Genomic DNA, 25971 nt, shown 5'->3' with positions numbered 1-25971 from the left:
CTCAGCTAGTGATTCTTCCATATTTATAGAAACATTTGTTTAAAAACTCTTTTCTTAATCTTGGGTTTCTTAACTTACTAGATGCTAATAATTTCTTAGATTTTTCATTCAGAAACAGGAAGAAGCATTAATCATGACTGTGTGCAAATCATAGGCCACAAAGACACTATTGGAATGTTTTGACTGATTACTCTTCGTGTTCATTTATGGATAAATATGATTAGTTTCTCTTGTCCTGTGTATAGTTGTCATACTTAGCAGCAAGACTTTTGCTTTAGAATATTTTGGGTTAGTAGGATTATTTATTAGTGAGATATAATAACTGAAATCAAATTTTACTTTTTGGTCTTAGGGGCAATGAAGCAACCCATAAGCTTCAACAGAACCTCCAAAGTACTTCTCAGTTCTGGAAAAAATAGTAAATTTGTATAGGACTTTGCAGCTAAGCATTCCTTTTACAGATAATATCCTATTTGTCTACCTCTTTTTAACTTTCTTTCTGAATTCAGCTAGTACCCATCCAAAGTCATATGCTACATTTATATTTGTGGCTGTGAGTTATGTGCTCCATATATTATGACTTGGTTATTTTTCCCCTAGGACAGAAGTTGTCATTTATGTTGTTGAGCGTTCTCCAAATGGTACCTCAAGAAGAGTTCCAGCTACAACACTCTATGCCCATTTTGAACAAACCATTATAAAAACACAACTGCAGCAGCTTGGTGTAACCCTTTCTATGACTAGAACAGAACTTTCTCCTGCACAGATCAAACAGCTTTTACAGAATCCTCCTGCTGGTATGTTTCCAGAGTCATGGAGTTGAGTTGAGGAAATGAAAGATATTAGAAAATACATGCTTCCTCTATGTTGCTTGGTAATTAATGGCAGCTTATTCACATGTCTGCTTGTTTGGGACAAGGTTTTGAATGTTTTTATTCATTCATTTAGTTTTTTCCATCATCTAGCTAATATGTTTTAGAAATTTTTGGAAATGATGAAAATAAAGAAAAATAGTCCATAGTCCATCTACCCAAAGGTAATTCAATCGTAGTATTTTATTTTTGTCTGGCTTATCTCTTTTTAACTGAGTGTTCAGATAAAACCTGAATGTGTTCTCAGCTTAAAAGATTCTAAATGGCATAAGTGGATTGACTGTGTGACAGATCTTCTTCACCTCTCTTCTACAGAACTGCTATTAATAATTTGTGGTACTTTATCAGTCCTTTATCTGCAATTTTAATATAAGCATATGTTATGGAAATCCTTAAAAAAAGGGACTCTGCACTATGCATTCACTGCAAACTGCCTTTTTACTTAGGGTATTTCATAATACTTTCCATGTCAGTTACATGGAAAAAAATTACATGGAAGTCATTTTCACTAATTATAAACTAAGCAGCAGTTAACGTCCTTGTAAATATATCTTAGAACACACGACATGTATTTCTCTGAGTGTAAAAATTTAGAGTCAAGATTACACATTGGTACATTCAACTAACCCAGCCCCAAGATAGGGAAAACAAGTTCTAGGAAGTTCCAAAAAGCAAAATGAATTGCTGTGCCCCAGCAACTATTTACATAGTATTTCCATTGTATTGTTGTGAGTAACCTACAGATGATTTAAAGTGTATGGGAGGATGGTGTAGGTTATATGCAAACACTATGCTGTTTTTTGTAAGGGACTTGAGCAGGCTTGGGAGTGGGGTGCGTCCTGACCCTGATCCTCTGCAGGTACCAGAGGGATGACTGTACTTTATATATTGCTGTGTACTCCTGCCAAATTGCTCTCCAGAGGAAGTTCTACCATTTACATTCATAACATGAACGTGTTATTTTTCTCATTTAAATATTTTCTAATGTTTTCTCTTTTTGATCTATTTTTGCCAACAATGGGGATTATCAGACTTTTTAATTTTGCCATTCTGATGGCAAAAAATCAGTACTTATTTTCATTTGCATTTCCCTGATTACTACTGAAGACCGTATTTTTGTCTGTTTATTAGCCACATGTTTATAATTTTTGTGCCTGTTTTCTATTAAATTTTTTGTATTTCTGATTTAGAGGAATTTGTCCTATATTTTGGAGGTCAATCTATTATCCTATAGGTTATAAATATTTGCTTTCAAGCTTTCTTTTCTAAGTTTATCCTATAAAACAAGCTTTTTTTGTTGTGGTCCCTTTTTTTTCTTATCTGCAAGAAACAGCTTTACTCTGCAGTATACAGAGGACCATCTTTCATAGCAGAAAAGCAATACATGAAATGAGCAAGCAATGCTCAATCCCGGACACAACCAAATTTAGGTTGCCCTATATCAACAAGTCATATGACTTGCTTAAATGTAGGATATTTATAACCTATACTATTGTCTCTGACTGTAAGAAAAACAAGGTCTTTTCTAACTCACTATGGTCTGGAGTTTTATGATATAGTGCTCATATTTGACAATCAGTTTTCATTCCAGCTTCTAGATTTTATATCTTAACTTTAGGAAAGCCTTTCCCATACAGATACTGTAAGAATAAGAAGTAGTTCCTTTTAGAAAAAATATTTCTTCTTTGTGTAGGTGTCGATCCTATTATCTGGGAACAAGCCAAGGTGGACAACCCTGATTCTGAAAAGTAAGTGTATCTTCAGCTTGTTTTCATATAAGAACTAATATTTATTGCTAGGGAAGCAGGCTGTTAACTATGTATCTTATATTTGAGGTGAGTTTATTTTCATTTTCATTGCTTTTTAAAGAATGTTGATTGTGATAATGCAGCATAGTATGGTGAAAACGAAGTCGCTGAGTACCAGTCCTCTAATTATATTTTTGCATTTAATAATGCAGTTTTTGACCAAACCGTATTTCTTTATTCATAAAATAAGGAAATTGAATTAAATATCTGTGGTGTAACATTGTTAATTTCATTGTCATGGGTCTGCCTTTGAACCACAGGAATTTAATGTGACATTACATGAATGTTATTATGAAAATATTACCTTGTATTTTGTAATAATAGGCTTAAGTCTGAAAATTGACCACCTGCATTTCTTCAGGTTAATTCCTGTACCAATGGTGGGTTTTAAGGAACTTCTTCGAAGACTGAAGGTCCAAGATCAGATGACTAAGCAGCATCAAACCAGATTAGATGTAAGAATTGAGCTTCGTTCTCTGGGCCTGGGAGGATAGAGGTTGCAGACATTTCTTTTTACCATATGTTATTATTTTTTTTGCCTTAGGGGAAGCAATATAATGTGTATCGCAAATTAACAATTACAGTTTTACATGACTTCTTTATTCAGAGCCTTCAAAATCATGTAAATCTTATTTGATATATTTTAACAATGAGTTTAGAATTGTTGGCCTAACAAATTAGATATTATTTTTCATTTCCAGCCAGAGAATGCATATTATTAGACATTTTATTTATGGGGACTTGTGAAAATGAAGGCTACAATTATGATAATGGTGTCATAGACTATTATTGCAGGTTAATGAAGCAAATTTAAGTTATTGAATGTTTGAATTTCCTTAATATTTTATAAGGTAGACTTTAATAATCAAATTGTAAAGGTTCCAAAAGTTTACCCCCACATTCTCTTTTATGGAAATCCTAATTAGATTTTCAGACTCAGACTCTGAGTAACAAAAAGCTTAGTGTTCTATGAAGCAATTCCTTTCATTGTCAGCTGGCTCTAACCAATACAGATTCTTCTTACATTGCCCCAGAATCTACCTTGCTGTAATTTATATCCATTTTCTCTGGCATGCTTTGTAGGTAACCACTGTGTTCCTGTGACAGCCCTATAGATATTTAAGTAATAATTTCTCTGGCTAAAAATTCCAGATAGTTTTTGAATGTGACATGATATCTAGGCCCTTATTATCTTAGGTTGGATACGTTGAAATTTTTTTTTTTTTTTTTTTGTCTTTTTGTCTTTTTGTCTTTTGTTGTTGTTGTTGTTGTTGCTATTTCTTGGGCTGCTCCCGCGGCATATGGAGGTTACCAGGCTAGGGGTTGAATCGGAGCTGTAGCCACCGGCCTACGCCAGAGCCACAGCAACGCGGGATCCGAGCCACGTCTGCAACCTACACCACAGCTCACGGCAACGCCGGATCGTTAACCCACTGAGCAAGGGCAGGGACCAAACCCGCAACCTCCTGGTTCCTAGTTGGATTCGTTAACCACTGCGCCACGACGGGAACTCCTCTTTTTTTTTTTTTTTTGTGGATACGTTGAATTTTTGATGCATACGTTGAAAAATGCATCACTTTTAAAATGAGTTGTCCACAGTAATATAAATAGGGTGTGACCAAGTCCTTCATAGTAAGACCAAAGGAGCTATTATTTCTCTTTATTTTTGTCAGTGTTGCTGGAGGTTTGTCAATTGTATCGATCTTTTCAAAGAACAAATTTTTGGTTTTGTTGTCCCCCCCCCCCCCCCGTTTTCTGTTTATAGTTTCATAAATTTTTGCTTAACCATTTCCTTTATTCTGCTTACTTTGGGTTTAGGGGTTTATTTTTCTATGTATAGTTTCTCGAGTTAGCAGCTTAGGTTATTGAGACCTTTCTTTTCTAAAAAAGGCATTTAATGCTGTTAATTTCCTTCTAAGCACGGCTTTACTTGAATCCCACAAATTTTGATAATGTTGTATTTTCGTCTTTGATGTATTAAAATTTTTTTTCTAATTTCCCTTGAGGGTTCTGTTTGTTGGATTTTTTGACTAGTGAATTATCTATTATTTTATTTTATTTTATTTTATTTGTCTTTTGTCATTTTAGGGCCACACCCACGGCACATGGCGGTTCCCAGGCTAGGGATCAAATCGGAGCCAGCCTACACCACAGCCATAGCAATGCCAGATCCAAGTCAGTTCTGCAGCCTACACCACAGCTCACGGCAATGCCGGATCCTTAATGCACTGAGCAAGGCCAGGGATTGAACCCACAACCTCATGGTTCCTAGTTGGATTCACTTCCCCTGTGCCACAACGGGAACTCCTAATGAATTATTTAGAAGTGTTTTATTTTCACGTGCTTGGAGATAATCCCTCTTTTGTTGGTATCTTACCTAACTCTGTTATGGTCAGAGAACTTTGTATGTTTTCTATTAACTTTGTAAAGGTTTTTAACCCACATGCCTATGAAAAGAATGCAGATTCTGCTGTTCTTGGCTTTTTCTCTTAGTATCAGTGAGATCCATTTGGTAAATTGTCCAGTTCTTCTATATTGTTGATTTTTCTGTATACTAGTTCTACTGCAGGAGGAGAGTTGAAGTCTCCAGCTACAGTTATGAATTGGTCTTTTTCTCCTTTTGGTTCTATCAGGTTTTTTTCACAATGTATTTTGAAGGTTTGCTATTAGGTACATTTGTATCTAGAGTCGTTACATTTTCTTGGCCCAGATACCTTTTAGTATTCTATAATGTTCCTCTTTATACCTGGCAGTTGTCTTTGCTCTGAAGTCTGCTTTCTCTGATACTAACACAAAGCCACCCTCGCTTTCTTTTTTTTTTTGTCTTTTTGCTATTTCTTTGGGCCGCTCCCACGGCATATGGAGGTTCCCAGGCTAGGGGTCGAATTGGAGCTGTAGCCACCAGCCTACGCCAGAGCCACAGCAACGTGGGATCCGAGCCTCGTCTGTGACCTACACCACAGCTCACGGCAACACCAGATCGTTAACCCACTGAGCAAGGGCAGGGATTGAACCCGCAACCCCATGGTTCCTAGTCAGATTCGTTAACCACTGAGCCACAACGGGAATTCCACATTGTTTTACTCTTAACCTACCATTATCATATTTGAAATTTTTTTTGTAGACAGATACAATTTGGATTTAGGCCTACCGTCTTGTTAACTCTTCCCTCTGTTTTTCCTTTTTTTTTTTCTCTTTCCTCTTTTCTGCTTTCTTCTGGGTTATTTGGACATTTTTTGGTATTCTGTTTTTAGTTTATTGTCATTTCAACATTCATCAGTTTTTTAGTAGCTGCTCTGGGGCAGTAGTTCTCATTGCGGGTGGTGGTGGTGTTGTCCCCTAGGGCACATTTGGCAATGTCTGGAGACTTGTTTGGTTCTTACAGCTGGGTTGGGGTAAGGTGAGGTGTTGTATATCTAGTGGGTAGAGACCAGGATGCTGATAAACATCTTACAGTGTACAGAACAGTATCACTGCAACAAAGAATTAATCTGGCTCAGATTCATAGCCAGTGTTGAAAGGGAGAAGCATTTCTCTAGATATTATAATGTATCTCTTTACAGCAGAACTAATAGGCTTTACTTGGAGTTATCAGCTTGGGGCTGTGTTGAAACCAAGCTAGGGGTGCTACCTGAGGGAAAAATAATGGTAAACTTACCACCAGGTCTGTAGTACTTCAAAGTCGTACTTTCTTCCTTCTACCACCTGTTTATTTTTCAGAGTCCTCAGGAAGTTGCCCATGCATTCTCTTCACGTTTTACAGCTATCTTCTACAGGTCAGATGGAGTGGCATGTTCCAGGTCCACCTTGTCTAGAATCAAAATCGTTCATGTCTTTTGCCAATTTTTCTATTGGACTTCATAGGTTTTCTTTTTGAATTTCAGGAGTTCATCATTTATTCCAGATTTTAATCCCTAGTCTGTTTATAACATTGTAAATATTTCTCACATTTCTCATCTCTCTGCTAACTGGCTTTAGTGTTCTTAGTTAAACAGAAAACTTCAATTTTAATGTAATGATATCCATTGATTTTGGTTTTTTTTCTTTCTCCTTGTGTTTTCTTTTTTGGGAATTTGCTTAAGAAATCATTCCTTGGGAATCACCATTGTGGCTCAGCAGGTTAAGAACCCAACATAGTGTCTGTGAAGATACAGGTTCGATCCCTGGCCTCGCTTAGTGTGTTAAGGATCCAGTGTTGGCTGTGGCTATAGTGTAGGCTGGCAGCTGCAGCTCCAATTCCAACCCCTAGCCTGAGAACTCCCATATGCTGCAGGTGCAGCCATAAAAAGAAAAAAAAAAAAAATCATTCCTTACCCCAAGTCTATCTAAGAGTTTTCTGCGTTTTTTTCTTATATTTTAGAATTTAACCTTTCACATTTGGGTCTTGTGTCCCCATGGAGTTGAGTTTATATATACTAAGTGGAATGAGCCCAACTTTCTCTAAATAGTGGGTCAGTTTTTCCATTGTCATCCCCCAAAACTGACATTTTCCTCACTAATTTATCAAAGCATTTATCAAACCAAGTTCCAATGTATATGTGAAGTAATCTGTTCTTAAATCAGTTTCACATTTTTTTTATTCTTATGGCTCTGTAGTATATCTTAAAGATATGTGGTAGAGTGACTCTATAGTCCTTTGTTGTTCTTTTCAGATTTTTAAGCTCTTATGGGTCTTTGTTCTTCTATAACATATTTAGTATGAGTTTTTCAAAATGCTAGGATTTTAGTTGGAATTGCATTAAATATATAATTCGTAGATAATTGAATCTTAATAACATTAAATTATTCCATCATGAACATGTGTTTCTTCACTCATTGAGGTCTCATGTCCTTTGTAAAAGCTTTAAAATAAATTCTTTTGGGAGCTTCCATTGTGGCCCAGTGGTAACGAACTCGACTAGTATCCACAAGGATGCCGGATTGATCCCTGGCCCCACTCAGTGGGTTAAGGATCTGACATTGACGTGAGCTGTGGTGTAGGTTGCAGATGCGGCTCAGATCTGGTGTGGCTGTGGCTGGCAGCTTTAGCTCTGATTCAACCCCTAGCCTAGGAACCTATGTATGCCATGGGTGCAGCCCTAAAAAGCAGAAAGACAAAACCCTTTAAAAATCATACATTGTTTTTTCTTGGTTAATTCCTAAATTGTTTTAATGTTTGTCAATAAATACTTGAATGGTAACATTTCTATTTTTTCTTAGTATTGCTGGTATAGAAGAATAGTGTAATTACTCTTGTTGTCTAGAAGCCCTGCCAACTTTTTATTTATTTATTTATGTATTATTATTATTATTTTTTTTTGGTCTTTTTTTTTGCCATTTCTTGGGCCGCTCCCATAGCATATGGAGGTTCCCAGGCTAGGGGTCGAATTGGAGCTATAGCTGCCAGCCTACACCAGAGCCACAGCAACGCGGGATCCGAGCCGCATCTGCGACCTACACCACAGCTCACGGCAACGCCGGATCCTTAACCCACTGAGCAAGGGCAGGGATCAAACCCGCAACCTCATGGTTCCTAGTCGGATTCGTTAATCACTGCGTCACGACGGGAACTCCAGTTTTTTATTTATTTATTTATTTTTTTCCTGCCAACTTTTTAAAACTGCGATGGGGAGCGTTTCAGGGCTACATGATATAAAATACAGCCACCTAATTTTGTCCCTTCAACATAGTCTATCATTGGAAAGTTCCTTAAAATGTGATAGACATGTGTATGAAGACACTTGCTGAAGTATGTCTTGTACAGTCTTGTGCGTGACTGAAGGAGACTGGCAGCATTACTGTTTATACTGCTAATTAATCTTCAGTTATTTGTATGGCACTTAAGAAATAATACCACTCACATGTGAGATAAAGTAGGTCAGTGGTCTTGTACAATCTTCTTACCCTCTTACTTGTAACATCTCAATGTAAGCCAGTGTCGTAGAATTATAAATTATGATAGGAGTGATAATGGAGTTAGTTCTGGTTGGAGACTTCCCTGATAGCTCAGCAGGTTAAGAATCCAGACTTGTCACTGCTGTGGCTCTTGTCACTGCTGTGACATGAGTGCAATAATTTCCACATGCCGCCGTCATGGCCCCCAAGAAATCTAATCGGGAAAGTTTAACAAAATAGGATTTTAACTCACGCTGTAAGGTTAAGAATTTTGTAAGGTAGGACGTAAGATTTTGGGCCAGGCAGAGAACAAATCAACGATCCAGAGGCAGAGTTCCCGTTGTGGCTCAGCAGTAAAGAACCCACTAGTATCCCATGAGGATATAGGTTCTATCCCACTTTGCCACGATCTGTGGTGTAGGTTGCAGACACAACTCGCATCTGGTGTGGCTGTGGCATATGCTGGCCGCTGCAGCTCTGATTTGACCCCTTGCCTGGGAACTTCCATATACTGCATGTGTGGCCCTGAAAAGCAAAAAGATTTAAAAATAATGAAAAATAAAAATCCAGAGGCGTAAAAATGTCTTCAGTTGTGTAGTTAGTATCTTTCCTTTTCCTTTCCAGTCTGAGCACATCCCTCCATAGTATATTCTGTAAGAGTTAATACTGATATATATATATATATATATATATAGCCATATATATATAGATATATATTGTACTTTCTGCAAATAGTTAGATTTAATTGTCTATTAAGGCCCCTCCTGCATGTCACTTTATAGACCTTAACGTTTTTCATTTGTGGTCTGGTTGTTGGCTGTGTTCAGTAGTATGACTTCAGATTCCTTAATTGTTACTGAAGTGTATGTTTCCTTTTTCTAATATCCTTTGCCTCATCACTAAATTTCCTAGAGCTCTAAAGAAATCTTTGAATGGTACTTTTTAATTTTTAGATGTACAAAATGGGAAGAAATATGAAAGGAGATTTAAAGGGGAAAGAGTTTATATGTTGAGAGATGACTCTCAGGCTCATCTTAGTATCAGACTTTGCACATAGGTGAACTTGATAAATAATTGTGATATCAATACTTAATTTACCTTAAATTTTTTTTTTGAAAAAAACAGATCATATCTGAAGATATTAGTGAATTACAGAAGAATCAAACTACAACTATGGCCAAAATTGCACAGTACAAGAGGAAACTCATGGATCTTTCCCACAGAACCTTACAGGTAGTAATTTGGATTTTTTTTTTTCCCCAATATTTTTAAGACAGTTGCTGCTTTTTAAAACAGCTTTATTGAGATATAATTCACACACCATATGGTTTTTGTATTTAAAGTGTATAATTCAATGATTTTTAGTGTACTCACAGTGTTGTACCACCATCACCACAATTTTAGAATATTAGAAGTGCTAAATATGGATTTTTTTCAGTAGAAGACAGACAGACTAAAAGGAAATAATAATAATAGTCTGAAACTGAAAGTACCACAAACTTTTTCATTAAAGCCTAGAAGCTGGAGGAGAGGTCTGTCAGGATTGGGTGAAGAAAGTAAAAATGTACTAAAATTCACATTTTATTGAAAGGGTAGGGGGCGAGCAGTGAGATGATAAGTCATCTTGGTACAAGAAAAGCATGTATCAGATCATTACAGTAGAAATCAAAAATTATCAAGAAGAAATAAAAGAATGGATAGCAATAAATATTGAAATTATGAAACCAAACCTTATATAGCAGAATCACTGGGATACAGCAAAAGGTATACTCAGGAGAATTTATAGCCTTAAAAAAAATCTTCATTTTTAAAAGTTCAAATGCAAAAAATAAAGAACTTAGTACTTAATCTTAAGTTAGAAAAATATTTAAGATAAGCCAAGAGAAACTAAGAATAAAGATAATGTGAAATGAGTAAAACAGAAAAAAGTTAGTCATAATAGAATAAATTGAAAAGCTTTTTTTTTGAAAGACCATTAAAATGGCTAACATTGGGAGTTCCCGTCGTGGCACAGTGGTTAACGAATCCGACTAGGAACCACGAGGTTGCGGGTTTGATCCCTGGTCTTGCTCAGTGGGTTAACGATCTGGTGTTGCCCTGAGCTGCGGTGTAGGTTACAGACGAGGCTCGGATCCCACGTTGTTGTAGCTCTGGCGTAGGCTGGTGGCTACAGCTCCGATTAGACCCCTAGCCTGGGAACCTCCGTGTGCTGCGGGAGCGGCCCAAGAAATGGCAAAAAGACAAAAAAAAAAAAAAATGGCTATCATGAGTCTGCATAAGGAAGAAAAATTAGAAGTGAGAAAAGGGACATAAGCACAGATACACACAAGAGCATGAGAAAATACTACATGCAATTCAGGGCAATAAATACGGAAGTTGGAGGAAAACATGATTTTCTCACAAAATGCAAATTATTAAAATTGATATATAGGGAGAAATCTTAAATAGACAAATATCATAGAAGCAATTGGGAAAGTAATTAAAGGGCAGCCATGGAAAACACCAAGGTCAGATAGTTTCATTGCTGAATTTTATCTGATGATGAAAGAGCTATTCCAAAATTACTTTTTTTCAGACAAAAATGAAATAGACAGCTGCTGCTTTTTAAAACAGCTTTATTGAGATATAATTCACACACCATATGGTTTTTGTATTTAAAGTGTATAATTCAATGATTTTTAGTGTACTCACAGTGTTGTACCACCATCACCACAATTTTAGAATATTTTCATCACTATAAAAAGAAACTCCATACCCATGAGCAGCCACTCCCTGTTTCATCCCAAACTCCTTAGCTGTAGGCAGCCACTTTCTGTTTCTATGGATCTGCCTCTTTTGGACATTTCATACAAATGAAATCATATGATATGTGGTATTTTTTTTTTTAACTGGCTTTCGCATAGCATGTTATTTTCAAGGTTTGTTCACGTTGTAGCATGTACTAGGACGTCATCCCTTTTTATTGCTGAATAACATTCCATTACATGAATATACCACATTTTATCTACCACATTCATCAACTGACGAATGTCTTGGTGGTTTCCATTTTTTTTGGCTATTTGAATAATGATGCTGTTAGCCCAAGTGTACAGGTGTTTGTGTAGTTGTATGCTTTTGTTTCTCTTGGGTACATAAACTTAGGCTGGGAATTGCTTGATCATGTGGTAACTCAATGTTCAACTTTTTGAAAAACTACCAGACCTTTCCAGAACAGCACCATTTTACATCTCTGTTTTTAGCAACCCCCCCAAATAAAAATCTATAAACAGATAATTGTAATAGAGATGCCAATTATGCTAAGAAGCCAGACTGAAAGGCTACATATGGCATGTTTCCAATTATGTGACACAGGCAAAAGGCAAAACTAGAGGTGAGTAACAGATCAGGAGCCGCTAGGAGCAGGAGGTACGGGGAGAGGAGACTCCAGGGACCAGGAGAGAACTTGGGTGGGGGATGAAAATGTTGTATATCCTGATTGTGGTGATGGTAACCTGTTTGTCCAAATACATAGAACTGTGCACCTAAAAAGGATGAATTTTGTTGTATGTGATCGTTCCTCAGTAAACCTGGCCAAAGAAAACAAAGGCAGAAATTCTTAATGAAATTATAAATAAAGAGAATCCAACGATTTATCAAATTCTAAAGGAATACACTTTGACTAAGTAGGGTTCATTTCAGGAATGGAGGATTGGTTCTATAGCAGGATTATCTATCAGCATAGTTTATCATATCAACTTGTGAAAGGAAAATATATAATAAAGACTAGTTACCAAAAATGAACAGCAAATACTCTGAGCAAAGCACTAAAATCACATTCAGAAACTAAACCCTGCTACCCAGTATTATTAAAAAATTCACTGTTATCTGAAGAGGTTTTCATAAATATAATGAGCAAAGTAGTTAACTAATATAAACATTGAAAAGAGATTAAATTATCTCTTTGCTGGTGACATGATTGTATATCTAGAAAACCTAAGGAAATAAACTATAATGTTAATGTAATATGGCTCAGTATGAGGTAAATGTACAAAAATCAGTGTATTAAAGTTTTCACAAGTAGAGAGACAAACCATTCTCTTAGATAAACAAAATATGTACTTTGTAAAATTGTAAAATGAATTACAACTTAAAAATTGATTAAAATCTTTTAGTTCATAAATAAGGATAAGTATTTTGAGAACAACTTTTGGGGACCAAAAAAAATAGTGAAGGGGACTTGTTTTATCAAATTTTAGAACCTATTTCAAAGCTCTTATAATCAAATCAATATGCCGACTGGGACATAAAGATCAATAGAACAGAATAGGGAATCCAGAAATGGATGCTCCTGTCTTTTTTTTTTTTTTTTAATTTTATTGGAATATGGTTGACTGGGAAAATTGTATGAATTTCAGGCATACAGCAAAGTCAATCTGTTACACACATATATATATATTCATTCCTTTTTAGACTCTTTTCCTGTATAGGTTATCATACAGTGTCGAGGAAATTTCCCTGTGGTGTACAATAGGTCCTTGTTAGCCATCTCTTTTGTTTGTAGTAGTGTGTATTTATCAATCCCAACCCCTCTAGTTTATGCCATCCCCATTTCCCCTTTGATAAAGGGTTTTGAAATCTTTGAATCTGTTTCTCTGGTAAGTTCTACTGCATGATTTCTATTAGATTCCACATTAGTGATCTCATATTTTTCTCTAACGTACTTCAGTTGGTATGGTATTTTCGAGGTTCATCCATGTTGCTGCAGATGGCATTATTTCATGCTTTTTATGGCTGATATTCCATTGTATATATATGTATCACATCTTCTTTATCCACTCCTCTGTCGATGGACATTGAGGTTGTTTCCATGTCTTTGCTGTTGTAGATAGTGTCACAGTGAACATTGGGGTGCATGTATCTTTTTGAATAATGGTTTTCTCTGGATATATGCCCAGGAATGGGATTGCTGGATCATATGGTAGTTCTAGATTTAGTATTTTGAGGAGCTTCCATACTGTTCTCTATAGTGGTAGCACCAGTTTACATTCCCACCAGCAGTGTTGGAGGGCTCCCTTTTCTCCACACCCTCTGCAGTATTTGCTGTTTGTAGACTTTTTGATGAAGACCATTCTGACTGGTGTGAGGTGATAGCTCATTGTAGTTTTGATTTTCATTTTTCTAATAATTAGGTTGAGCATCTTTTCATGTGCTTTTTGGCCATCTGTGTTGTTTTTGGAGATGCACCTGTATCTTAATATGAGAAAGGTGGTATTTCAGTTCAGTGGATTTATTTAACAAATAATGCTAGAGCAACTGACTGTCCATCTGGAAAATGAAATAAAATTAGGTCACTGTATCATACCATAGACAAAAGTAAAGTACATCGAAGACTTTAAGAAATTTTTGAGGTGGGGGTGTACAACCTAGGATTGGAGGTTTTTGGCCAAAAAGCCAGGAAGTAAAACAAAATTGACTATGTAAGAATTAGAAAATTTAAATATTATTTTAAAAAGAAAAAAATTGAATTTGCAGACAGCACCGATTTTAGTTGTAGTGTTTGTTATACAGAGATCTTATATAATTTGACCCCAAAAAACCCCAACTGAAATATGAATAAAGAATGTGTAGGAGTTCCCATCGTGGTTCAGTGGTTAACGAATCCAACTAAGAACCATGGGGTTTCGGGTTCGATCCCTGGCCTTGCTCAGTGGTTTAAGGATCCGACGTTGCCGTGAGCTGTGGTGTAGATAGCAGGTGCAGCTCGGATCCCGCGTTGCTGTGGCTCTGGCGTAGGCAGGTGGCTAAGTTCTGATTGGACCTCTAGCCTGGGAACCTCCATATGCCATGGGAGCAGCCCTAGAAAAGGCAAAAAAGACAAAAAAAAAAAAAATAATAATAATGTGTAAAGGCAGTTCACAGAAGAGCAAATACAAAATAGTTCTTGTCAGTTAAAAGATGGATGGTGCTTTAGCATTCAGGGGAATGCAAATTTTTTCAAATTTCGTGAGATGCGTTTATACTTATCAGATTGGGAAAAAATTTAACTTCGTGATCTATTGCTCACAGGAATTCCTACACATTATTATTATTTTTTTCAACTCCTATCTTAACCATTCTTAAGTGTGTAGTTCAGTAGCACTGAGTAAATCATGTGAGGAAAAGGGTAGTCATATGTAGCTTATGAATATAAGTTGTTAGGATCTTTTGGGAATCTAGCAGCTTCTGAAGACTGAACACACATACTTTTAAGCCCAGCACTCTCTTTCTTGTATATATACACAAAGATGTTTATTATAGCGTTGTCCATAGTGTCAAAACTAGAAACAAGATATATGCCCCTCAGTGTAAAAATACTTGAATAAATTATTGGTTTTATTAAGTAATTTAATAATAATGCATGAAAACTACATAGTCATTAAAAGTAACAAATGAATGTAAATTGCCTAATAAAAATGTGCAGACATGATTCAGATCTTGAACCGTTATACTGTTTGTTGTTAATGTATTAACCTAATTTCTTTCAACAATTGATGTATAATAAAATTACATGCGTAACTGAAAAGAGTTGATTCTATCCATATTGGTGGGTTTTCTTTATATAGGTCCTAATCAAACAGGAAATTCAGAGGAAGAGTGGATATGCCATCCAAGCTGATGAAGAGCAGTTGCGAGTTCAGCTAGATACAATTCAGTGTGAACTAAATGCCCCCACTCAGTTTAAGGTAAGCACTTATCAGAGCCTAAAGCTAGAATTTGTTTCAGGTGGATCTGCAGAGAAATGTTACTTGGTCTTCAGAAAGGAATTATGTATACTTGTTTTTATTAAGTATTTGCTGGCTTTAATCCAAATTTGCTTTCTAAAGTAGACTTTTTTTTTAATTTTATTACTCAAAAGAATGTATCACATCTGTAGTTGTATAATGATCATAACAATCCAATTTCACAGGATTTCCATCCCACAGCCCAAGCACATCCCCCACCCCCCAAACTGTCTTAAAGTAGACTCTTAATCATGATGTTCTGGGCTTGTATTAATGTTTCAAATAATGTACAGAGGGGGAACTGACACCTTAGTGCCACCTATCCTTTTAAGATAAAACATTCTTAGAAATGGTTGCTGTTGTGAGCAGTTGTAATTCATACCAGTATTATTTTTAGGGCCGACTCAATGAACTGATGTCCCAAATCAGGATGCAGAATCATTTTGGAGCAGTCAGATCTGAAGAAAGATATTATATAGATGCAGATCTGTTGCGAGAAATCAAGCAGGTAAGTGCTATACTAGAATGAACTTTCTTTTTGCGCTGTTTAAGGCTGCACCCGTGGCATGAGGAGGTTCCCAGACGAGGGGTCTAATCGGAGCTACAGCCGCCAGCCTGCATCATAGCCACAGCGATGCCAGATCCAAGTCTCGTCTGCGACCTACACCACAGGTCATGGCAACGCCAGATCCTTAACCCACTCAGCGAGACCAGGGATTGAACACGCAGCCTCATGGTTCCTAGTCGGATTCATTTCCCCTGCGCCACCACAGGAACTCCTAGAATGAACTTTTAAAAAGTTGAATGTACCACCTGACATCCATAAGGATGGCTATAATCGGGGGAAAAAAACGAAACAAACCAAAAAAATAAGTGTTGAGAGGATGTGAAAACGGAACCCTCATGCATTGCTGGGGGCAGTGTAAAATGTGCATGCAGCCACTATGGAAAATGGTTCCTCAGAATATTAAACATAGAACTACCATATAGTCCAGCAGTTCTGCTTCTCAGTACACACCTAAAAGAATCGAAAGCAGGGACTCAGCTATTTGTACACTCACATCCATAGCAGCATTATTCACAGGAGCAAAGTGGAGGCAATCCAAGTGTCTATAGATGGAGGAATAAGCAAAATATGGAATATATAGACAATGGAAAATTTGTCACACTTAAAAGGAAATTCTAACACACACAACAGGGATGAACCTTGAAGACATTGTGCTATGTGAAACAAACCGATTTAAAAGGACAAAAATTGTATGATTCACTCATTTGGGGTACCTAGAGTAGTCTAGCTCGTAGAGAGTAGAATGGTGGTTGCCAGGGGCTGGGGGAGAAGGAATGGGAAGTTAGGGTTTAATGGGTACAGAATTTCAATTTGTGGAAGATGAAAAAGTTTTACACATAGATGCTGGTTCCACATGATTTACTCAGTGCTACTGAACTACACACTTAAGAATGGTTAAGATAGGAGTTCCTACTGTGGTGCAGAGGGTTAAGAATTTGACTGCAGTGGCTTGGGTTGCTGTGGAGGCACAGGTTCAATCCCCGGTCTGGCACAGTGGGTTAAAGGATCCAATGTTGCAGAAGATGTGACTTGGATTCATTCCCTGCCTGGCCTGGGAGCTTCTATATGGCATGACGTGGCTATTTTTAAAAAAAAGTTAAAATGGACAGCTTCATGTTATGTGTATTTTACCACCAAAAAAAAAAAAAAAAAAAAAAAAAAGTGAATCATTCTCTCCCCTGCCTCTCCCGAAAGATAAATTCAGAGGTAATACAGACACCAAAGCTTCCTAGACTCTGTTACCCAATGCATAAGGCAGTGGCAGTGGTAGCTGGGAAGTCATTAGAAATGCAGAGTATGGAGTTCCTGTCATGGCACAGCCAAAATGAATCTGACTAGGAACCATGAGGTTGCAGGTTCGATCCCTGGCCTCACTCAGTGGGGTTAAGGATCTGGTGTTGCCATGAGCTGTGGTGTAGGTCACAGATGCAACTCGGATCCTGCGTTGCTGTCCGTGGTGCAGGCCGGCAGCTGTAGATTCGATTGGACCCCTAGCGTGGGAACCTCCATATGCCTTGGGGGCGGCCCTAAAAAGCACACACACACACACACACACACACACACACACACACGCGCGCGCGCGCGCAAAAGGAATGCAGAATCTATCCTCACTCCAGACCTTCTTAATCAAATTTTTCAAGATCACAGTGATTTGTATGCGCATTGGAGTTTGAGAAATAATTTCCTTCTATCCCATCTTTCCCACTTATACGATGCCACATACAAATTATAACTACATAGAGTTACTGATCTTGTCAGCCCTCGGGGACCTGGGTGGAGGCTAGGGTAGGCAAAACCTGCAGCTGCTTGTCTAAAATTCACTTTCTATGGAAAAGCGAGTAAGTACTTTTCTAGCATGTTTTCATTGGTATAAATCTATACACTGGTTTAGTAAATGCTGTCCAGCCATCACCTGTGTCTAAAAAAATATATTAAGATGGTAAACTTTGTGGAATTTGTTAGGTGCCACTAATTGGCATGGCTGGTTGGCATGGCCCTGAGGATTTTAGGTGGCTATAGATGTCATCAACAAATCTGATTTTATTACGTTTCTTAGAATGAATATTCCCATTTTATGCAGCTAAAAACTAGTTGGCTCCTGGGTTCTTTAAAAGTATGCGTACATTCGATTATATTCCATTGTAAATATTTACAGTAGGAGCTCCCCTCATGGTGCAGTGGAGACGAATCCAACAAGGAACCATGAGGCTGCAGTTTCAATCCCTGATCTTGCTCACGATCTGGCGTTGCTGTGAGCTCTGGTGTAGACCACAGAAGTAGCTTGGATCCTGCATTGCTGTGGCTGTGGTGTAGGCTGGAAGCTACAGCTGATTCAACCCCAAGCCTGGGAACCTCCATATACCATGCGCATGGCCCTAAAAAACAGCAAAAAAAGGTTATTTACAGTAAAATAGATTCCAGCACACTGGAGTCAAGAACTATATGAAAGTGTTTATGTATGCAGTAAAACTGGGAATAATATAAACACCTACCTAAAATGACGAAAAGCAGTATATTGTTTTGGGTTGAATCATGGCTCATCACTTAGTTTATGACCTTGAGCAGGTTACCTGTTTCTCAGTTTATCTGTAGAGAAGAGGTAATGATGGTACCCACCCCCCCAAAGGGTGCGTGCTCAAAGGGATTTTATTTCGTTTGTCTTCTTAGGGCCGCACCTGCGGCATATGGAGGTTCCCAGGCTAGAGGTCCAATCGGAACTACAGCTGCCGGCCTGCACCACTGCCACAGCAACGTGGGATCCCAGCCGCATCTGCGACCTACACCACAGCTCACAGCAACGCCAGATCCTTAACCCACCGAGCGAGGCCAGGGTTTGAACCTGTGTCTCCTTGGGTACTAGTTGGGTTCATTAATCACTGAGCCGTGACGAACTCTGCAAAGGGATTTTAAATAAGTTTGTTAATGCCCATGAAGCTCTTACAGCTGCCTTAACATCTGGGAAGGATGCTTCAAAATATTAGCAGTTGGTAGTTATCACTGTTATCATCGCTTTGTACTTCAAAACATGGAAATCCTCAGTTTTCAGGACGATTATTCTGTTCGTCATCCACATTTGAGTATCTTCCTACATTGTTTTAACGTATCTTTTTTAGTCAGAGGTTGGTAAAAGGAATCTAATAAACATCTGTCTTTTGTAAAATTTCTGTTGCATATATTGTTCATTATATATTTTATTGCTTTTCACCATAGTATTTTACTGTAGGTCATATAAAAGTCTTAGCAAATGATACAGTGCAAATGTCTAAATATGCGTATTTTTAGGGCAGATACTAAGTGCTGTATTGTTAGTGAAATAGTGAAAACTAATTTTTTCCTCTGAGTAGCCTGGAGTGATATGTTACTATTTCAATTTCTTTTAGCATTTGAAACAACAACAGGAAGGCCTTAGCCACTTGATTAGCATCATAAAAGATGACCTAGAAGATATCAAGTTGGTAGAACACGGATTGAATGAAACCCTCCACATCAGAAGTGGTGTCTTCAGTTGACAGTTCACAAACTCATGTTTAAGGTTTGTGACGTACATCTTCTTGTTATACACCAAGCTTTCCTTAAGAATGAAACTGACCACATGGAGGGGGGGAAAAAACCAATCCTCTCTCCTGGCTTGGTTTTTGAGAAGGTTACTGGTAAATTATTAATCATCGAATCTGAAATGAGTCATTTAACTGCTCTTCAGAGATAGCCTTTGAAAGATTTACATCTAAAAGCTGTAATTACTTTAAGAGAATATGTAATTACAAAAAATATGTACTATTGTACATTTTTACAGCAGCATCATTCAAAACAATCAGTGTTTAATGATTATTCTCCATTGAGCCTGAACTCTGCTTTCCGTGGCAAGTAAATATGAAATATCAACTTTGCACATAACAAAATAAACTGTATAATCATTTGGCTGTTGGAGATTTGTACTTCAAAATGTAAATGTACATCAGTTTTTATATTTGTGAATTCATCTGTGGGAAGAGGAGCAAAGAAAAATCTAAGTATTTAATGATTAATGTGGTTTTCTTTTCATTCTATAAAGATTTGAAAATATATTTTTATATTATTTTACTTATTTGGAATTTACAGAACACACCTAAGCAATTAGGATATAACAAAGTTATGTTTTATCATTTTTCAACTTTTTTGTTTTTTAAACTTTTTTATTTCTAAAAAAGATAAACATGAATAAATTGTTGATTGTAATTACTTTTTATATAATTCTGTCTGGTGCTTTATTTGGCTCTTGGAGAATGACCATTCATGTCCACACAAGTACTAAATCATAATCACAACTCAGTTTCATCCTGGTTTTAAGTCTGACTTTTCCCTCCTAGGAAAATGTATCAACACTGATATATTTTGATGAGGGTGTAGCAAATAAAAATTCCTTCAGGAGTCATCTAGGATACAGAATTCTCTAATATGTTGTATCTGAGAACACTGGAAAATCTGAATAGACCTGATGATGTGCAACAGTGATTTTTTAACTAGATAATTTTAAGAGTTTTTCTGACTGCAGACTGCACACTTGGGCTGCATCATGTCTGCCCCTCTTAAGGATGCATTAAAAGTTAAAGCATTAAACTTAATGCTTTAACTTGACATTTCTGGGTAATGCTTTGGCTTATGATGTTTATCGTAAGAAACAGCCTGAGGAACCTTGCCACCGTGTTGCCTGTGAAGATAGTGAGGAGTGTGACGCACTGTATGTCCAGCCAGAGCCATCCTCTTGGGTCCCACTGAAGGACTTTCTGTCTAGATGCAGACCAGGTAACAGTTTTGTAGGAAACAAACTTTACAGCTCATTCTCTCTTTCCATGACAGCTGCTAGAAGTGTGCAGCCACTTTTGCAAGTTTACGTCAGGCAAACTTGTTATATACTCCTCTCTGTACCACCCTTTCATCATACCTTCCTACTCATTGCTGCAATTCCAACAGTGGTGGGAGGAATTTTTTTCTCTCCGTTTGCTCCTTGGCCCAGAAGATAAGCACTTCCATTCTTCTCATCCACGTAGTGCATGTGGAAGGAGTGTGTTCCCCTGCATGCCATCTTATCATAGCAAGAGTTGTTGATCTAACAGATGAGAATTGTTACTCATTGAGCCACATTCTCTGTTGGGCAGCTGGCTAATCAACGCACATTGTGCTCACTTCTCTAGCCTTTTGTTTTTTTGTGCTCTGATATTATATTATCAGGTTTCTGATTTCACCAGCCCTAGACAGGGCTCAGGGCTTTTCAAAGACAGGCCCAGATTAAGTTTTGATCCTGCTGCTGACTATGTGTGTAAGGCAAGCCTGTGATCCTTCCTTGTTCATTAACTGGTTAGGTAACTGGATTTGGTCTGTACCTGAGTTGTGTTCCAAGCAAGTGATAACCAAATTGTAGACTTGGGGGACACAAGAAAGAAAGGCTCACTTTGGCCTCATGACTAGTATTCCCCAGCACAATTTATAGATGTTCAGTCCACTCAAAATTCTGAGTATGAAGCTAGGTAAATGATAAAATTAAAGCATATCAAACCTCTCATGCCTAGTTTAGATTTCATTTAGCTTTTCTGTATTTTTTAAAGTGGCCTTAATTCCTTTTAAAAATATTAGCATTCTAAGTGTCAGTTACCAAAGCCCTAAAATTACTTACTACTGTTTAACTACTACAGTATATTGGAAAAAAGAGTACTATATATTGTATAATCTCATTTTCCCTTGCGTATTGAGCATGAAATATTCTTTCAGTACCATCTGCCTGGGTTAACATGAGGTTCAAATTAGGGACTATGAATATTAAATACTTAGTAAACTATAGAAATAAAAAGTGTTCATTTATTGACGAGAGAAAGCAGAGACTGAATACACTATTTGAAGTCAAAGTTTGATCTTTTAAAGATGAGTACAACACATTTAAAATTCTAATTCAGGAATTAAACTCATCTTAAACTCTATAAACTACTAACTAACTTTACATTTTAATATCTGGCAATTCTACTGAAATTCTAGTAATTTTAGTCTTTTATTGAATTAAAAGCATACTTTTATTTTTGCAATAAGATTAATACAGAAATAAGTAAAAACTGAATTCTGTGAGATATGGATCAATTACCCGAACTTGTGAGGTGAATAACAAATACGCAGTTCTCATTTTGTCAACTGACTTTGGCCAACAAGTGAAAAATACATCATTCCTTTGATGATTTCTGTGGGAGGCCGGTAGTATATTTCAGGTAATAAAGAAGGTGTCAGACTACAGCGCAGTAAAGGGATTTATAGTAGAGGCACCGACTAAAATGAATGTTCCAAGTGTTGGAAGGAGCATTTTGCCAGAAGATGCAAAGTGATGGGTTTTGGGACCTGGGCCTGGACCTGGACCTGGAGCTGGAGCTGGAGCTGTTAATGAGAACACAGAGTCAGTGACACATCATTTTTGATATCAAGTTTCATCCGCCTATGCTATATATCCTGAATATATAAGCACACATTCAAGCTGAGTTAGAAACTTACGTGAAATACCTCTAACCAGGAAGAGTTTAAAAATAGTTCATTACAGATTTGGGGCTACATTTTTCATATCTATCATCACCAGGGTGTGCTGATCTAGGTTTGATCTAGGATTCCTCAGCCTTTTAATATCTGTATAGACAAGATAATTTGTTGTTGTTCAAGTTCCCTAGAATTTCTTAGAAATTTTAAATTCTCATTTTCTTTCTCTACATGCAAGATACAGCTTAATTCTGTCTTCTCTACTTCAAATAAGATAGTACATTTCACATGCATACTCTACCAATATACAACAGAAATATCTGTGCTTTTTCTTTTCTAGGGTCACACTTGTGACATATGGAGGTTCCCAGGCTAGGGGTTGAATCAGAGCTGCAGCTGCTGGCCTACACCTCAGCCACAGCAAACGCCAGATCCAAGCCACATCTGGGACCTACACCACAGCTCACGGCAACCCCAGATCCTTAACCCACTTAGCAAGGCCAGGGATCGAACCCACGTCCTCATGGATGCCAGTCAGGTTTATTAACTGCTGAGCCACAATGGGAATTCCTACAGCTGCATTTTTTAAACGCTAAGCCCTACAATCCGATTTGCTAAAAATCAACTTTTTCCTTCTAGACAGAAAATACTTCTGGAAGAAACTGCTTTCCATTTATCTGAACTAGTGGAGCAGTATATTGGAATCTGGCCATCTCATTATGGTCTGTTTCCTACTGCTCTTAATGTTAGCTATCTGACTTTTGGCTGTGTTCTAGTTTAGACTATTCAAAGGAAGACTGACAAGAAATATACAAATGGAACCACCACTCAGATTTCATAAAGAAACCAAGAGAAATAACTAGTAAATGTTACAAAAACCTTCAGCTCATGGATTGACTTGTCATCATTATAAACATGCAATTACGTGCATACAGATGGGGAATGGACAGACAGGTGCACTCGTACATTAGTTTGTTACTAGAGAGCAGTGGTTCTCAAGGGGGTGGTACTGCCCCATAAGAGGCAGGTTGGAAATCTGTTAGGCTGTCTTTTGATTGTCACAACAGTGGGGTAGAAGGGTAGTATCCCACAATGCTATGGACAGTCTGGCACAATGAAAAAAATCGACCCACTTCCATATAAATTTCAAATGCACGAAACATACATGTAAGTTAGAAACCTATTTATAATGCTCAAACCCAGAACCTAAGTCAGTTTTAAACAGAAGCAAAATGTTTCTGGGTGATTTTAATAAACATTAGATTCTACCTAGTGCCCAGGGTATTTCTTCACTTTTTCTTGTACGTGCACAGAATAGCTCCCGGTCCTCGCCTAAATCCAAACTTGTGTAAGTAAACATAATCATCTGACCACTTCATTATGTCTTCTAGAATAATCTATGCATTTACATATTGAAATATGTAATTTTATTATAAATTACAGTTAAGACATTATACTGTTTTTGTTTTTAATGGGTACAAGTGGGTCTTATCTATGAATCTTATTCCAGGATAGCTTTTTAAAATTTTTACTCTAAAAAGGGAGAACTGGGTTGACAGGGTTGAGAACCATTGCTCAAAAAAGTCTGAACTATACACAGTTCAAACGATCACTCAAGAAGCAAAGTCAAGCTGCCCCCCACCATTTGCACATGTAAGCGTTTAGATCTGACATGTATTGTGTTACATGATTTTGTTCCTTTTGTTGAGAAAAATAAATATTTCTGTATCACAAAAACAGGCATTTAACAACTAAGGAAAAGAGATACTTCTTACTAGGATTGTTGATATCTTGATTTTTGCCTTCTAAAATATAAACAGATTTTGAGTTAACTGCATTATTCACCTATTTATCCCAAACAGAAAAATCTGATTAAATGATTAAACAAACTTGGTTATCTCTGGGTGTGGGACTAGGGGGCAGGATGTGAGGTTCAGAGGTATATGTCCATATATATATATATATATATATATGGACAGTTTAGTTTTTGCTCATTTAAACTTTTTTTTTTACCATGTATGTGTATTTCCATTAAAAGAAAGGTTAAAATTTCATTTATAGAAAAGTATTTTTTCTACATATTGAACTCAGATTGCCAAGCACAACCGTAATACCTTCCATTTGTTGAGTGTTTACTATGTGTCACGCATTAACCGAATGCTTTATGTACACTGTCCCCTTTATTTCTTACAGTCCTGGTAGGTAGTAGAATTACCCCCTATTATTCAGATGTTCCCCAAAACCTGCATAAAATCACAGAGGTAATCACTGGTAGCAATGCCTGCTTTCAAAACCTCTGCTCTTATTACTATGCTATTCTGACTCCAAGTGTGTGCTGAGCATTGAAATAATATAATATTGCCATATTTTGACAGCTTTGAAGCCAGATGCCAATTCTAGTAGCCCAGATTAGAGGTGTATTTTCTGTAACTAACTGGTTGGAAGACAAGTGTTGTATTACAGAAAATGAATAAAACTTGAAATGTTTTTGAGTCCTGATTGTCTCATTCTAGCCATTTACAGGTTCCTTAACTTTCCTATATATTCTTATGTCTTCATCTCTGAACTGGTGATCACAACATTTCTCTTACTGGATTATATGAGATCCCGTGTAAATGTTTTGACACCACTTTTTAGAAAAGCCTGCACTACACCCAGCTTTCTAGGAGTGGGTGCAGTACATAACAGCCCCCGCCAAACTGAGTGGCCTATTTGTTGGAGGCCATGAGCGTGCAGTGAGGAGCATGGGACGACAGCCCCATGTGGGATGGCTCTCACACAGCTCTTTGATGATGCTATTCCTATGACTCCAGATTCCCTCACAATAGCCTCATCCTGGAACAGACAGGTGTAGCTAGATGCTAGCTGTTCCAATTTTAGGTCAAGTGTCTTTTTCTGCCTGGCCCAGAGAGCCGTAAGAGCCATCTGCACTCACAGAGAGGAGTCCTCATTGTTTCCCCCCTTGCTTGCAGACTGGATGTCAGAAGCTGTACAGCTCAAGTGTCCTCTCCCAGACCCCTTATGATGGCGCTAACTGAATGATCATGGTAAAGGACTCAGAACCCATGGTGCCTCCACCCCAGTAAAGAGTTTATTACCAGGTTTTTCATCTGGTTGCAACCTTTTTATTCCTAAATGAGAAAAAGATTTTCAGATAATAATTTTCATTTAATATTTTAAACTACCTTTCATTTTATCTATACTTTTTCTCATTAGGACTTTAATCAGGTCTGCAAGACAGAAGTTTTCTTGATTTTACATTTAGAAGCAGTGGTGCAGAAAAGTAAAGTAACTTATACAAAGTTATCCAGAGGAAAACAGCAGAAGAGAAACTTAAAGTTGGGTGTGTCTGTCTACATAGCCACGTTCATCCCCCACACCATGCTCAGCAGCTGCCTTTGACAACAGTGTGCCTGGTAAGGTGCCAATGAGTGTACTAGCTACATTCGGGTCCAGCAAGCTGAGGAGGGGCAGACACATGAGGTGTGGCATCTGTCATTAGAGGTTCACTTGGGAGTTGTGGCCAAATAAGTCCAACAGCTGAAATCTGGGTGAACATGGGAAGTAGTGTTCCTAGAGCCTCTTTCTGGGCCCCATCAGCGCTGTAGGTCACTAACCGTGTC

General features: G+C 37.5%; 2 protein-coding genes, 1 long non-coding RNA gene and 1 other non-coding gene across 8 annotated transcripts in view; 2 read left to right on the top strand and 2 right to left on the bottom strand.

Annotated features, from left to right (window-relative positions):
• NUP54 (nucleoporin 54) overlaps window positions 1-20092 on the top strand; it is a 36217-nt gene extending 16125 nt beyond the window's left edge. For both annotated transcript variants that reach the window (XM_003129118.7, XM_021101458.2), the window contains 7 exons: window positions 601-797; window positions 2566-2620; window positions 3042-3135; window positions 9680-9787; window positions 15136-15255; window positions 15692-15802; window positions 19243-20092. In XM_003129118.7, coding sequence (XP_003129166.3) covers window positions 601-797; window positions 2566-2620; window positions 3042-3135; window positions 9680-9787; window positions 15136-15255; window positions 15692-15802; window positions 19243-19371 — 814 coding nt within the window. In that variant the 3' untranslated portion in view covers window positions 19372-20092. The remainder of the gene's footprint in view (window positions 1-600; window positions 798-2565; window positions 2621-3041; window positions 3136-9679; window positions 9788-15135; window positions 15256-15691; window positions 15803-19242) is intronic.
• LOC146400875 (small nucleolar RNA SNORA19) lies at window positions 8430-8554 on the bottom strand. Its single transcript, XR_014814188.1, has one exon. It is a non-coding gene; the product is annotated as a small nucleolar RNA SNORA19 (small nucleolar RNA).
• Window positions 20093-20517: 425 nt separating the features above from the next.
• Window positions 20518-24840, top strand: LOC146400874 (uncharacterized). Its single transcript, XR_014812750.1, has 2 exons — window positions 20518-20644; window positions 22988-24840. It is a non-coding gene; the product is annotated as an uncharacterized LOC146400874 (long non-coding RNA).
• The window catches only part of ART3 (ADP-ribosyltransferase 3 (inactive)), a 121315-nt gene continuing 117018 nt past the window's right edge, over window positions 21675-25971 (bottom strand). For 2 of the 4 annotated variants that reach the window (XM_021100394.2, XM_084970777.1), the window contains 2 exons: window positions 24124-24153; window positions 21675-22255 (listed from right to left, as the gene is read on the bottom strand). In XM_021100394.2, the coding sequence (XP_020956053.1) occupies window positions 22113-22255; window positions 24124-24153 (173 nt within the window). In that variant the 3' untranslated portion in view covers window positions 21675-22112. The remainder of the gene's footprint in view (window positions 22256-24123; window positions 24154-25971) is intronic. The other 2 variants (NM_001244205.1, XM_021100395.2) reach the window with 2 other exon arrangements.

Source organism: Sus scrofa, chromosome 8 (genome assembly GCF_054392235.1).
Source record: "Sus scrofa isolate SSC_HxYL_T2T_F1_AM1 chromosome 8, Sscrofa_HxYL_maternal_Yorkshire_Landrace_v2.0, whole genome shotgun sequence".
NCBI lineage: Eukaryota > Metazoa > Chordata > Mammalia > Artiodactyla > Suidae > Sus > Sus scrofa.
This window is presented reverse-complemented; position numbering and strand designations above follow the sequence as displayed.